Here is a 12,780-nt window from a genome sequence, read left to right on the forward strand (position 1 = left end):
AAAGCAGGACACACAAAACACAGGGGAACTCAGCGGGTCGGGCAGTATCCACGGAAATGAATAAACAGTTGACGTTTCGGGCCGGACCCTTCTTTATTTTCTTCTAACCTGAGGCGTTTTAATTTTATTTTGAGGGGACTCTGTGGAGATTGCTTTCTCCAGTTAACAGCCGGTGGAGATCCTCGGGCCGATGCTGAGTCACTCCTCCAGTAAATTGGTGGAGTTTCTTGTCAGACGGGAAACGCGACAATGAGCACAGCAGGATCCCACCTAGACATTAGCACCATCTCTACTTGCTTAGGGAGGTTCTTCATGACATCAAAACAGTGACAAACTCCTATAGATGTGTAGTGCAGTGTATTGACACCAATGCCTTTAATGGAAAATCCTACAAAAGGTAGTGCGTCCGGCCCGGGCAATCACAGGTAGAGCCCTCCCCGCTATTGAGCACGTCTACATGAAACGCTGTCGTGGGAAAGCAGCATCCATCATCAGAGACCCCCACCACCCAGGCCGCGCTCTCTTCTCGCCGCTGCCATCAGGTTAGAAGGTACAAGAGCCTCAGGACTCGCACCACCAGGTTCAGGAACAGTTACTACCCCTCAACCATCAGGCTCCTGAACAAAAGGGGATAACCACACTCATCCCACAACCAATGATCTCACTTTAAAGTCTCTTCATCTCATGTTCTCGTTATTTATTGCTATTTATTTATACTTGCATTTGCACAGTTTGTTGTCTTCTGCACTCTGGTTGATCTTTCATTGATCCTGTTTACAGTTACTCTTCTGTAGATTCGCAGAGTATGCCCGCAGGAAAATGAATCTCAGGGTTGTATGCGGTGACATGCATGTACATGGATAGTAAAATTAACTTTGATTGTGGAGGGTTTACAGTTGCCCCACCTTCCCTTAATAGGATTTTCCCGTGAGGGGGGCAGTCATGGTGCAGGTCGAGGGGAATAGGCAGTGTAAAAGGGTCGGCACGGATTAGATGGGCCAAAGGGCCTGTTTCTGTGCTGCACTCTTCTCTGACTCTACAGCGCCCCCGTCTGGAAACACTGCAGCCCAATCTGAGTGCTCCTCTACCCCCACCCCACCCCACACAACACACCGAGAGATGTATTTGCACTATATTCTTGCCAAGATCTTCCCTGCTTGATCACTGTTCGCCCCTTCCCTCCCAGGATTTGGGAACTCTGTTCTGTGGTTAATAAGGACCATCAGGGTTCCTGAACGGAACCAGTGTGGATGACTTCACTCACCTCAGCACTGCCCACTCACTTTCAAGGACTCATATTCTCAGTATTATTTACTTTGTTTTGTATTTATAGTTTGTCTTTACATGTCAGTCAGCCTTTGTGTGCAGTTTTTCATTGTTTCTATTGTATTTCCTTGTTCTACCGCGAATGCCCGCAAGAACAGGGTTCATAGGCACCTTCTGTACAAGATAAAGTGGCCACTTTTGTGTACTTGTGGTTTTCTGCTGATTCAAGGTTTGACATGTTGTGCGTTCAGAGATGCTCTTCTGCACACCACCGTTGTAACGTGTGGTTATTTGAGTTACTGTGAGCTTGAACCAGTCTGGCCGTTCTCCTCTGATCTCTCTCATAAACGAGGTGTTTTCACTCACAGAACTGCCACTCGCTGGGTGTTTATTTGTTTCTCGCACCCATTCTCTATAAACTCCAGAGTCTTGTGCGTGAAAACCCCAGATCAGCAGCTTCTGAGATACTCAAACCACCCCATCTGGCACCAACAATCATGGTCACTTAGATCGCATTTCTTCCCCCATTCTGATGTTTGGTCTGAACAAGTGAACCTCTTGACCGTGTCTGTGTGCGTTAATGCACTGAGTTGCTGCCACACGATTGGCTGATTAGCTATTTCGATATTAGACTCCGCGGGCACGATAGCACAGAATCAGCGCGACGCTGGGGTGGCGCCTGGGAGTGTCCTCCCCGTGGAATGTGTGGTTTTTTCCCAGGTGCTCCAGTTTCTTCCCACAGCCGAAAGGTGTACCGTGTAGGTGAACTGCTTATTGTAAATTGCCCCGTGATTAGGTTAGGGTTAAATTGGGGTTGCTGGTGCGATGTAGCACGAAGGGCCAGCTCCGCACCGTATCACCAAACAACTTTGCATTAGCACGCAGGGGTACCTAATAAAGTGGCCACTGAGTCTATACATACTCAAGACAATAAATTCTGAACTTTAAATCCAAACTCTTTATTAGCTTTAAATTAAAATTCAAAAACGAGGATCGTGCTTTACATTCATTCTCGGCGGGGCGCTGTTCTACAATGAGTGGAAACACTTGATCCCAGAGGCCGATGTCCATACAACACTGAAGCTACCTAAAGACCGCAATTGGCTTCAAACTTGGTCAAGACTGAATTATGCCCCAACTTACTCTGGCCTGATCTCTTTTTTTTTTGCAGAGTAATACTTCCCGTCAAAGAGAATACGATTTAAGGTTCTCCCTCACGGGCGGCTGGCAGCCTGGATTCCCCCACGGAGAAAAGTTTCTCCCAGGAGTACTGAACAGATGCGCAAGGTCAAAGGTTACAGCCCGACTGACCTTAACTGCATCTTCCTCCCCTCCCTATCATAAATCCGCACAGCCGTGTTCAACCCTCCTTTTGAAACGTTAGCAAGTCTGCACGAAGGCAGAGTAACACATACGGACCGCTGGAGGATCTCAGCGGGTCAGGCAAGGGATGGGAGTAAAGCATTGGCGTTTCAGACTGACACCCTTCGTCAGTCTAACAGCAGAGCTCTCCATTTGAATGGCCAATGCTCCAGAATTGTCTCAGACACCAAGGAGTAAATATTAATGCCGGCACTGCCACCAATAATGCATCAAAGTCACCAACAAAATATGTTTTGACATTTTGAGTGTAGAGAAGATGGGATTAGTTGACAAGGCAGGACACTTGGTCTTGCATTGAAACTTTCATAAATATGTCTGTGATGTTGGCCGGTACACAAAAAAAAAAATTGAAGTCCACAGGCTGTCTTGAGGTAGCGAATGGGTTCGGATTTTACATCAGTCACTTTTGGCTGTAATATATTTACAAACTCTCTCAGTACCGCAACTCCGTTGTGTAATGAATGGTGCCAGAAACACACAAGACTGAGAAGAAAGGGCAAATACCGAAAGTGGAGGGAGGGGACTAATTCTGCCGTTTGCAGAAACCAACATTAGGGCGTATTCTGGAGTTATGGAATGCAGCAAATATCAATTTCAACAGCAACTGGTCTTCAGATCTGAATGTGAATTGCAGACTGAATTTAAAATGCAGCTCAGAACAATGGTCTTCCTGGAGTTGCAGGCTGGGGTCAGTTGCAGACCAGGAAACATCCCATTGACCTGAGATGTCTACATATGCATGAATGCAATAAACACCCCACTGGCCTGAGATGTCTGCATATGCATGAATGCAATAAACACCCTACTGGACTGAGATGTCTGCATGTGCATGAATGCAATACACTCCACTAGCCTGAGATGCCTGCATATGCATGAATGCAGCTCAGAGACAGCAGTAAATAACATTCAATCTAGTGCAGTGGTCCCCAACCTCCGGGCTGCGGACTGATATCAGACCGCGAAGCATGCAGGGGGGCAGCAGTAGCCGGGATGCACCCAGCACATCTTTAAGAAAAAGGCCGAAATAAACAAGCTAATTAATTAGGTGCCGCCTTGCTCTCTGTCACATGATCTACGCAATCGGCAATCTCCTCTGATCTGGGCTGACATTTATGTGCCGGGGCGGCACCTAATTAATCAGCTTGTTTATTTCGGCTTTTTTCTTAAAGATGTGCTGGGTGCGCTCCAGCTACCGCTGCACCCCTGCATGCTTTGCGGATCGGTATTGGTCCGCGGCCCGGAGGTTGGGGACCAGTGCGTCTGGAGTGTTCGTGTGAAGGTCTAGGTGTTTTGGAAATTATATGTAACTCAAAGAAGGCATTGTCAACCCAAGGTATTGAAGCAAATGATGTTATTGTAACTATTGATCCTGGTTAAGGTTTAAATGTATTGAGTTACAATTGATCTTAAGGGTATAAAAATGTGATGTGCTTTGAGTTTACGAGCCTCTGTCCAAGTATGAGAATGATTTGGGTATCCTGATAGACTCATCACTGTCAACTAGACAATGCACAGAAGCGATGAGGAAAGCGAACAGAATGTTGGGCTACATAATGCGCCCAGTGAGAGTTCAAGTCTAGGGACGTTCTCCTTAAGCTGTATAATGTACTTATGAGGCATTTTGGTCTCCATGTTGAGTGAAGGATGTAAGAGCAGAGAAGGGCGATGAGACTCATTTCGGGTCTGCAGGGTATGAGCTATGAAGGAAGATTGAAAGGATTAAATCTGTTTAGCCTAAGTAGATGTAGAATGAGAGGAGACATGATAGAAGTGTTCAAAATCATTAGGGGTAGAGGTGAGGTGGATGCCAGCTGCTATTTCAAAATTAATCCATCAATGAGGACATGGGGCCATAGGTGGAGACTGGTTAAGGGGAGATTTCAGATTAACCTCAGGAAACATTTCTTTACACAGTGAGTTGTGGACACAGGGAACAAACTACCTAGTTGCGTAGTTGAGGGAAGTAACTTAACAGACTTTCAAATCTAAACTTGAAAGTTATTTCAACACACTGTGTGAATAGGAATTTGGCTAGCTTTATTGGGCCGAATGGCTGGTTCTTGCCAAAAACTTCCCGATGTTCTAACGTCTCCGGTACGACGCCTGCTTGTGTTGAATAAAGACTTCCCGATCCACTAGTGTCAGTGTCTCTCTGCTGATTTTGTTTGCAGTAACAACACCGAAGCATACACTTACGTCAGGCGACAGAATTTAATACTGCTGTGGGTGCCCGCTCCTGCGTGAGGCTGTCAGGAAGTTTGGGCTGGAGGCACTGCAGGGCGTCGGGCAGTCCTGATGCAGAATCCCAATCCAAAATCTCCACTGTCCCTCTACCTCCACGGATGCTGCTTGTCCTCGTTGGGCTCCTCTAGCAGCTTGTTTCGTGGCTGGCCCGGAGTCGAACCCAAACTCGTCGGATCAATGCGGCTTTTAACCAGGCTTCCAGCATTGGTTACGTGATGTCTTGGTGGTGGGTGGTTGGTGGTGGGTGGTGGGTGGTGGTGGGGGGGGGGTGGGCACCTTCACTCCAGTGGCAAGAGACGCAGGGTGGGGAGGCCTGTGAAGTGGAGCTACTGTGGAACCTCCTCCTCAGATGCTCACGTTCCAGCTCCCTGGAGCCCAGACGTGGAATCGCAACGACCGCTTCCGCGGGGAGCAGGACAGTGGCAGGGTTCAGGGACCTACACGGGGAGCGTCAAACAGCAGCTACGCGGCACATCAAGGCAATCGCGTGCTGCGGGGGCGGGGTTTGTCCAAGGGTGGGGGGTGGGGTGTGCTCAGCACTAGCAGGGGGGGGGGGGGCCACATGTCAAGCCCTCTGGAGTTTGGGGTGCACTGACCGTTTCAAACGATAGCCCTTAGCTTCAGCAGAGCGTGGAAATGCTGGGGGGGGGGGCAGGAGAGGAAGAGGGTCTGCGGAGGCAGGGTCAGTGCGAGGAGGGCCAGGAGCGTGACCGGCCAGAGGGAGACTGAGGGCGTTCTGCCTGGTGCTGAGTGGACGAGGCCAGCGACCCCGGGGTGGGGGGGGGGGGTGGAGGAATGAGGAGGCGTGACTGATTCCAGGTAGGTGCGGCCAGCGATGAGAAGGGGTTGAGGGCCGTAGCGAGTGCAGAGTGGGTGTGGCCTACGTCGAGAAGGACCCCCGGCGGGTTCTGAGCGCTCCTGAGCAGCGGGTCCGAGGGCAAGGCCACCGCCCAGGGTGGGAAGCAGGAGGGGCGTGACCATTGCTGGGTAGGCGCGACCAGCGCCGGGGGGAGGCAGGGACGCTCCTCACCGCCCGCGCCTACGCCAGCCGCTTCAGGCTGTGCAGGGAATCGGCGCAGCTCCGGATCAGGCCGCAGAGCTGCGCGCTGTACTCGACGGACGCGGCCCGCTCCAGCTCGGCGCAGGCCCAAGCCAACTTCCGCAGCACCGCCCGCTCGGCCTCGGCGGGGGCGCCGGCCTCAGGGGCCGGGGGAGGGGGGGCCGCGGCGTCCGGCGCCGCCAGATGGGCGGCGGGGAAGGAAGCCGCTGGCTCGGGCCGCTCCTCCACCTGCAGGTCCGGGGTGGGACAGCTCCTGTACGGCTGCTCGGGCTGGCCGTTGTAGAGACGTTGCCGCTCCCTCACTTGGGTCAGTGCTGCCTGCGGGTTCAAGGCTGTGGGATGAAGAAGGCATGAACAGCACCCGTTAGACTTGCATCTGTACAGCACCATCACCGTCCCATAGACCAAGCAGATCGCCGGGTCTCTCTTCCACATTTACTGGGGGGCGTCATAGATGGAGGGCCCCTGCCACGCGTCCCACAATCTCTTTGACCCTCGACAGTCAGGAAGGAGGTACAGGAGCCTCAGCACTAGGACTGCCAGACTGGTTAACAGCTTCTTCCTTCAGGCTGTGAGGTTAATGAATACCCTGCCACTACCATGGTCTCGTCACCGAGCTGTTTACTGTCTGTCTGTCTGTCCGGCGCCCTACAGGCATTCTGAATTATATTTTAATAACTTATTTATGGTAATATTTTGTTTGACGTCCTGTGTGCGATATACATTCTGTGCTCCAGAGGAATGTTTTGTTGCGTTGCATACCTGTACTCAAGAATCGAGTTTCTCCTCTTCCTTCCCACGGGGGGGTGGGGGGGTCCCAGTTTCTCCACCGTGCTCCCCTCAAGGTGGTAAACCAGTAAATCACCACAAGGCCGGGCGTGTGTGGCAACAGGCCACGGGGACAGGAGAGGCACGGGAGGGTGCGTTTGACAGGGGTAATATATCACTCTACCCCTCCCATTTCACGTGTCACAGGGTACCGCAGCATCAGGACAGGCCTTTCGGCCCATCTAGCCCCCTGCCGACCTCACCCCCGGCTCACATCCGCCCAAAACTTCCCTCGAGCGTTACAGCCGAACTCGCGCACACCACCTCTGGCCGCCGGCAGCTCGCTCCACGTTCGCGCTGCCCTCTGAGGAAGCTGCCCCTTAATACTTCACCTTTCACCCTAAACCTGTGACCTTTAGTCTCACCTGAGCTGAGGAGTGGGGCGGGGGGGGATGAAGCCTGCACGCAATTACCCTATCTATACCCATCTTACACACACAGGGGATTCTGCAGATGCTGAAAATAATAAGCCACACACACAAAATGCGGGAGGAACTCAGCAGGTCGGGCAGCCGCCTACGGAGGCGCGAAACGTTGACAGTTCATTCCTCTCCACGGATGCTGTCTACAGAACACTGAGGCTGTCTACAAGAAGGGTCAGAGCTGTCTCTATTTCCTGAGGAGACTGAGGTCCTTTAACATCTGCTGGACGATGCTGAGGATGTTCTACGGGTCTGTGGTGGCCAGTGCTATCATGTTTGCTGTTGTGTGCTGGGGCAGCAGGCTGAGGGCAGCAGACACCAACAGAATCAACAAACTCATTCGTAAGGCCAGTGATGTTGTGGGGGTGGAACTGGACTCTCTGACGGTGGTATCTGAAAAGAGGACGCTGTCCAAGTTATATGCCATCTTAGTCAATGTCTCCCATCCACTACATAATGTACTGGGTGGGCACAGGAGTACATTTAGCCAGAGACTCATTCCACCGAGATGCAGCACAGAGCGTCATAGGAAGTCATTCCCGCCTGTGACCATCAAACTTTACAACTCCTTCCTTGGAGGGTCTGACACCCTGAGCCAATAGGCTGGTCCTAGACATATTTCATTATTTCCTGGCATAATTTACATATTACTATTTAACTATTTATGGTTCTATTACTATTTATTACTTATGGCGCAACTGTAACGAAAACCAATTTCCCCCCGGGATCAATAAAGTATGACTATGACTGTGCTGCCTGACTTACTGCATTTTGTGTGTGTGTGTCGCTCAGAGTGACTCTTTATGCCCTGCCCTGTACTGTTGACACGGCCACCATCGTCATGGAGATGGATTGGGGACGTGATGAGAGGAGAGGCCAACATCATCGAGACAGCAGTTGACTGGACCCCCGAGGGATTGAGGAGAGGTGGGAGACCAAGGACAACCTGGTTCTGTACCGTAGAGGCAGAAGTGAGGACCCCGAACCACACCTGGGGCACCATAGGGAAGATAGCCGAGAACAGGCAGAGACAGGGGACCTTCATCGCTGCCCTAAATGCTCAAGCAGCATAACAGGGTGAGGAAAATGGACTGTATTGCTGTCACCAACTCCAGCAGATTTCTGCAGATGCACCGAGGAGAGCATTTTCCAACTCCGGTACTGCACAGGACTGGGAAAGAGTTGCAGAGGGTTGTGAAAACTCAAGACAGCTCCATGAGGACACCCTCAAAGAGCAATGCCTCAAAAAGAGGCTTCATCCTGCTTTGAGGACCCCCGCCACCCGGGACATGCCCTCGTCTCACTGCTACCGCCAGGGGAGGGGATACAGGAGCCTCGCCGTTTCTTCAGCGTTTTGTCTGTTTTTTTTTAACGAGGCCGAGTTGCTAGCCCGACACTGCCGGCCTTGTGGTGACTTACCAGTCTACCACCTGGGGGGCACGACAGAGAAACTGGAGGAAAGTGCGCAAGGGGCCGGCCGGATTTCAGCCGGGGACCGCCTGCCCCGAAGTCCAGTGCTGATGCCACACCGCCGGCCGGCTGTACCGCCTACATAGCCTGATAATTAACTTTGAAGTTTTCTGTACCGTTAGCACCTGGCTGGTGGCGTAGTGGCATCAGCCGCCGGACTTCGGGATGAAAGGTCCCGAGTTCAAATCCAGCCGGCTCCCTTGCACGCTTTCCATCCGTGCTGGGTTACGAGCTGGTGATCTCACCCTGCAGTAAACCACTGCCGTAACTTCCCTCGTACGCGGTTCCCCACTACGTCAGAGAGGCGTGGAGGGAAATCGTCCACTAACTGGAGAAACTCTGAATGCGACGTACCTTTCCCTTATACCACTGGCAAATCACCCCACAGCCTCTGAGAAAACAGTTTGTCCAGCTTACCCCTGCGCTAATGAACCAACCGAGGCTTGTGAAGCTCCAACACCCTCCCCAGCACCTCACTTTCCTCCCGCGCCAACGCAACGCCCCGCGACACTCAAAGTGCGATCCGAGCATAATCGCACTGACGCTCCCTTTACCTGGGTTGTCTTTGTCCACATCAGAGTTCAGCTCCTGGCAGGCCACACAGTAGGTCTTCTGCTTCTTGTCCTGGAGAAGGACGGTCTGCGGAGCGGAATGGGTAACTTATGAATAGAGAATAGGTGCAGGAGTAGGCCATTCAGCCCTTCGAGCCAGCACCACCATTCACTGTGATCATGGCTGATCATCCACAATCAGTACCCTTTTCCTGCCTTCTCCCCATATCCCTTCACTCCGTTATGTTTAAGAGCTCTATCTAACTCTTTTTTGAAAGAATCCAGAGAGTTGGCCTCCACTGCCTTCTGAGGCAGAGCATTCCACAGAACCACAACCCTCTGTGTGAAAAAGTTTTTCCTCAACTCCGTTCTAAATTGTCTACCCCTTATTCTCAAACTGTGGCCTCTGGTTCTGGACTTCCCCAACATCGGGAACATGTTTCCTGCCTCCAGCATGTCCAATCCCTTAATAATCTTATATGTTTCAATCAGATCCCCTCTCATCCCTCTAAATTCCAGTGTATACAACCCCAGTCGCTCCAATCTTTCAACATATGACAGTCCCGCCATCCCGGGAATTAACCTCGTGAACCTACGCTGCACTCCCTCAATAGCTAGGATATCTTTCCTCAAATTTGGAGACCAAAACTGCACACAATATTCCAGGTGTGGTCTCACCAGGGTTTTGTACAACTGCAGAAGGACCTCTTTGCTCCTATACTCTACTCCCCTTGTTATGAAGGCCAGCATGCCATTAGCTTTCTTCACTGCCTGCTGTACCTGCACGCTTACTTTCAGTGACTGATGTACAAGCTCATCATCAAGCTTATCAGCTCCGTCCGCCAGAAAAAAGCGGGGTCTCCTGGTGGCCACCCATTTTAATTCCACTTCCCATTCCAATATGCCAGTCCGCGGCCTCTTCCACTGCTGGGATGAGGCCACACTCAGGTTGGAGAAACAACAGCTTATATTCCATCTGGGCATGAACATCTGGGAAACAGTCATAGTCATACTTTATTGATCCCGAGGGGAAATTGATTTTTGTTACAGTTGCCCCAACCTAGAGTATAAAACACAACCACCCCACCCCCGCCCTCTCTGACACCATTCCCCATTCTCATTTCCCTCTCTCGCCTTACCTCCATACCTCCCCTCCTACTTTTCTTTCTTCCATGGCCTTCTGTCCTCTCCTATCAGATTCCCCCTTCTCCAGCCCTGTATCACTTTTGCCAATCGACTTCCCAGCTCGGTACTTCATCCCGCTCCCCACCCTCCCGGTTTCACCTATCACCCTGTGGTTCTCTCTTCCCTACCCCACTTCCCTTTTAAATCTATTCCTCAGCCTTTCCTCTCTGGTCCTGCCGAAGGGTCTTGGCCCGAGACGTCAACTCTTTACTCTTTTCCAGGGATGCTCCCTGGCCTGCTGAGTTCCTCCAGCATTTTGTGTGCAATGAACGAATTACCCACCAGGTGAACCACCAGAGGAGCCATGCCAGCCCTAATGAGCCTAAGACCGAATTCCATCTCTAGAGCATTAAATACTGCAGTACCGTCCAGGCCCTTGGCCCACAATGTTGTACTGGCCGTTTAACCTACCTCAAGATTAATCTAACCCGGCCCCCCCCCCCACCCCACTAGCCAGCACTCTGTCGTTCCCTCACCCGCGTGCGGCACGGTCAGGGCAACACGGCTGCAGAGCCAGCGGCCACTCCTCGGGGTTCCCCTCTGCCGCCGCCCGGAAGGAGTTTCAACGTCCTCCCCGTGACCGCGTGGGTTTCCCGCGAGCGCTCGAGTCTCCCCTCCCACCCCCAATCCCGAACCTCATTCGAAAGGTCAGCGAGGTGAGGGCACGTGACGCGGGCGCCGGACGCGAGGCGATGCCCGCGGGCCACCCGGCATAACGCTCGCCAATGTGACTGAGCAGGAGCGCTGCATTTCGATGCACGCATCACAAATAAAGCTAATCTTACCCAATCCTAAACGTCCCTAACATACCAGCTGTTACTGTCACCCCAGCAGTGCATCATAGGCACCCAGCACCCTGTAGAAACACTTACATCTGACAACCACCCCCCCTGCCCCCTGGCATAAGCTAATTCTGCCATGGGATTGTTCAGAGACGTTGGCATGGATGGGGGATATCTGGAGGTCTACGTACACCTCTTATCGTCTGGTATCCCCCCCACCCAATCAAGTTACCTCTCATCCTCCTTCTCTCCGAGTCACTGTTTATTCAGGGTGAGGGTCAGTCACTGTTTATTCAGAGAGATAAGCACTGTGGGTGAAGAGTACAGTCAGCAGTTGTACAGTACTCACCCCGCACTCCGCACAACAGTCTGCCAGCATCCGGTAGCCCTTCAGCAGGTAGTCCCCCATCAGCTTGCTGATCTTGTCCTGGCGCTCCCGCCGAGCCTCGATCACCTTCATCTCCGCCGCCGTGGGGGGTGTCCAGGCGAACTCCTCGTCACCTGTGGGACACACAGCCAGAAAGCATGTCACGGCCAGCCCCTTCCTTCACCGGTCAATCACGCCCAAGGGAACAACACACAACCCACGGGGCTGTCACTTGTGAACCACCATCTCTGGCCTCCTGTCCCACGGGGTACTCACCCCTGAACACCCTAACTCCCTGCTCGTACACCCCCACCCCACCACCCTTTCACTCTCACTTCACCCCTATAATATGGGGCCCATATTCAAGTTCAAAGTAAATTTTATTATCAGGGTACATGTACGTCACCACAAATTGCGGGCACACTCAGGAAATCTATACAACAGGATCAGTGAAAGATTAGCTAGAGTGCAGATGCAAATATAAAGAAATAGCAATAAATAACGAGAACATGAGGTAAAGAATCCTTAAAGTGAGGTCATTGGTTGTGGGAACATCTCAATGGATGGGCAAGTGAGTGTAGTTATGTTCGGGAGCCTGATGGTTGAGGGGTGGTAACTGTTCCTGAACCTGGTGATGCGAGTCCTGAGGCTCCTGTACCTCCTTCCTGATGGTTGAGGGGTAATAACTGTTCCTGAACCTGGTGATGTGAGTCCTGAGGCTCCTGTACCTCCTTCCTGATGGTTGAGGGGTAATAACTGTTCCTGAACCTGGTGGTGCGAGTCCTGAGGCTCCTGTACCTCCTTCCTGATGGTTGAGGGGTAATAACTGTTCCTGAACCTGGTGGTGTGGGACCTGAGGCTGTTGTATCTCCTTCCTGATGGTTGAGGGGTTAATAACCGTTCCTGAACCTGGTGATGCGAGTCCTGAGGCTCCTGTACCTTCTACCTGATGGCAGCAGCGAGAAGAGAGCATGGCCTGGGTGGTGGGGATCTCCAATGCTGCTTCCCTAGCTCTTGCTCCGCTAAATTTCTGAAGGCAAGTCTTTCCCCATCCTTCTATTTCCCCCGTCCCCGAAATCTGGGCGCCCCCTTCACGTCCGATCCCCGACCCCCATGACCCCGGGATTCCCAAAGACGCCCAGACACTACCTCCACTCATTGCCATTCTGCCTCCAGGTCGTTCCCACCCCTCAACCACGCCGGAAATGACATCACCGTCACG

At 52.1% G+C, this 12,780-nt stretch overlaps 1 protein-coding gene across 1 annotated transcript; it reads right to left on the bottom strand.

Moving 5' to 3' along the window:
• Positions 1-3,869: 3,869 nt before the first annotated feature.
• Positions 3,870-12,749, bottom strand: znrd2 (zinc ribbon domain containing 2). Its single transcript, XM_072245759.1, has 4 exons — positions 12,708-12,749; positions 11,541-11,692; positions 9,228-9,312; positions 3,870-6,285 (listed from the first exon to the last, which is right to left on the bottom strand). The coding sequence occupies exons 1-4, from the start codon at positions 12,721-12,723 to the stop codon at positions 5,933-5,935; spliced, it is 606 nt and encodes a 201-aa protein (XP_072101860.1). The 5' UTR covers positions 12,724-12,749; the 3' UTR covers positions 3,870-5,932.
• Positions 12,750-12,780: the final 31 nt, after the last annotated feature.

Source organism: Mobula birostris, chromosome 28 (genome assembly GCF_030028105.1).
Source record: "Mobula birostris isolate sMobBir1 chromosome 28, sMobBir1.hap1, whole genome shotgun sequence".
Taxonomy (NCBI): domain Eukaryota; kingdom Metazoa; phylum Chordata; class Chondrichthyes; order Myliobatiformes; family Myliobatidae; genus Mobula; species Mobula birostris.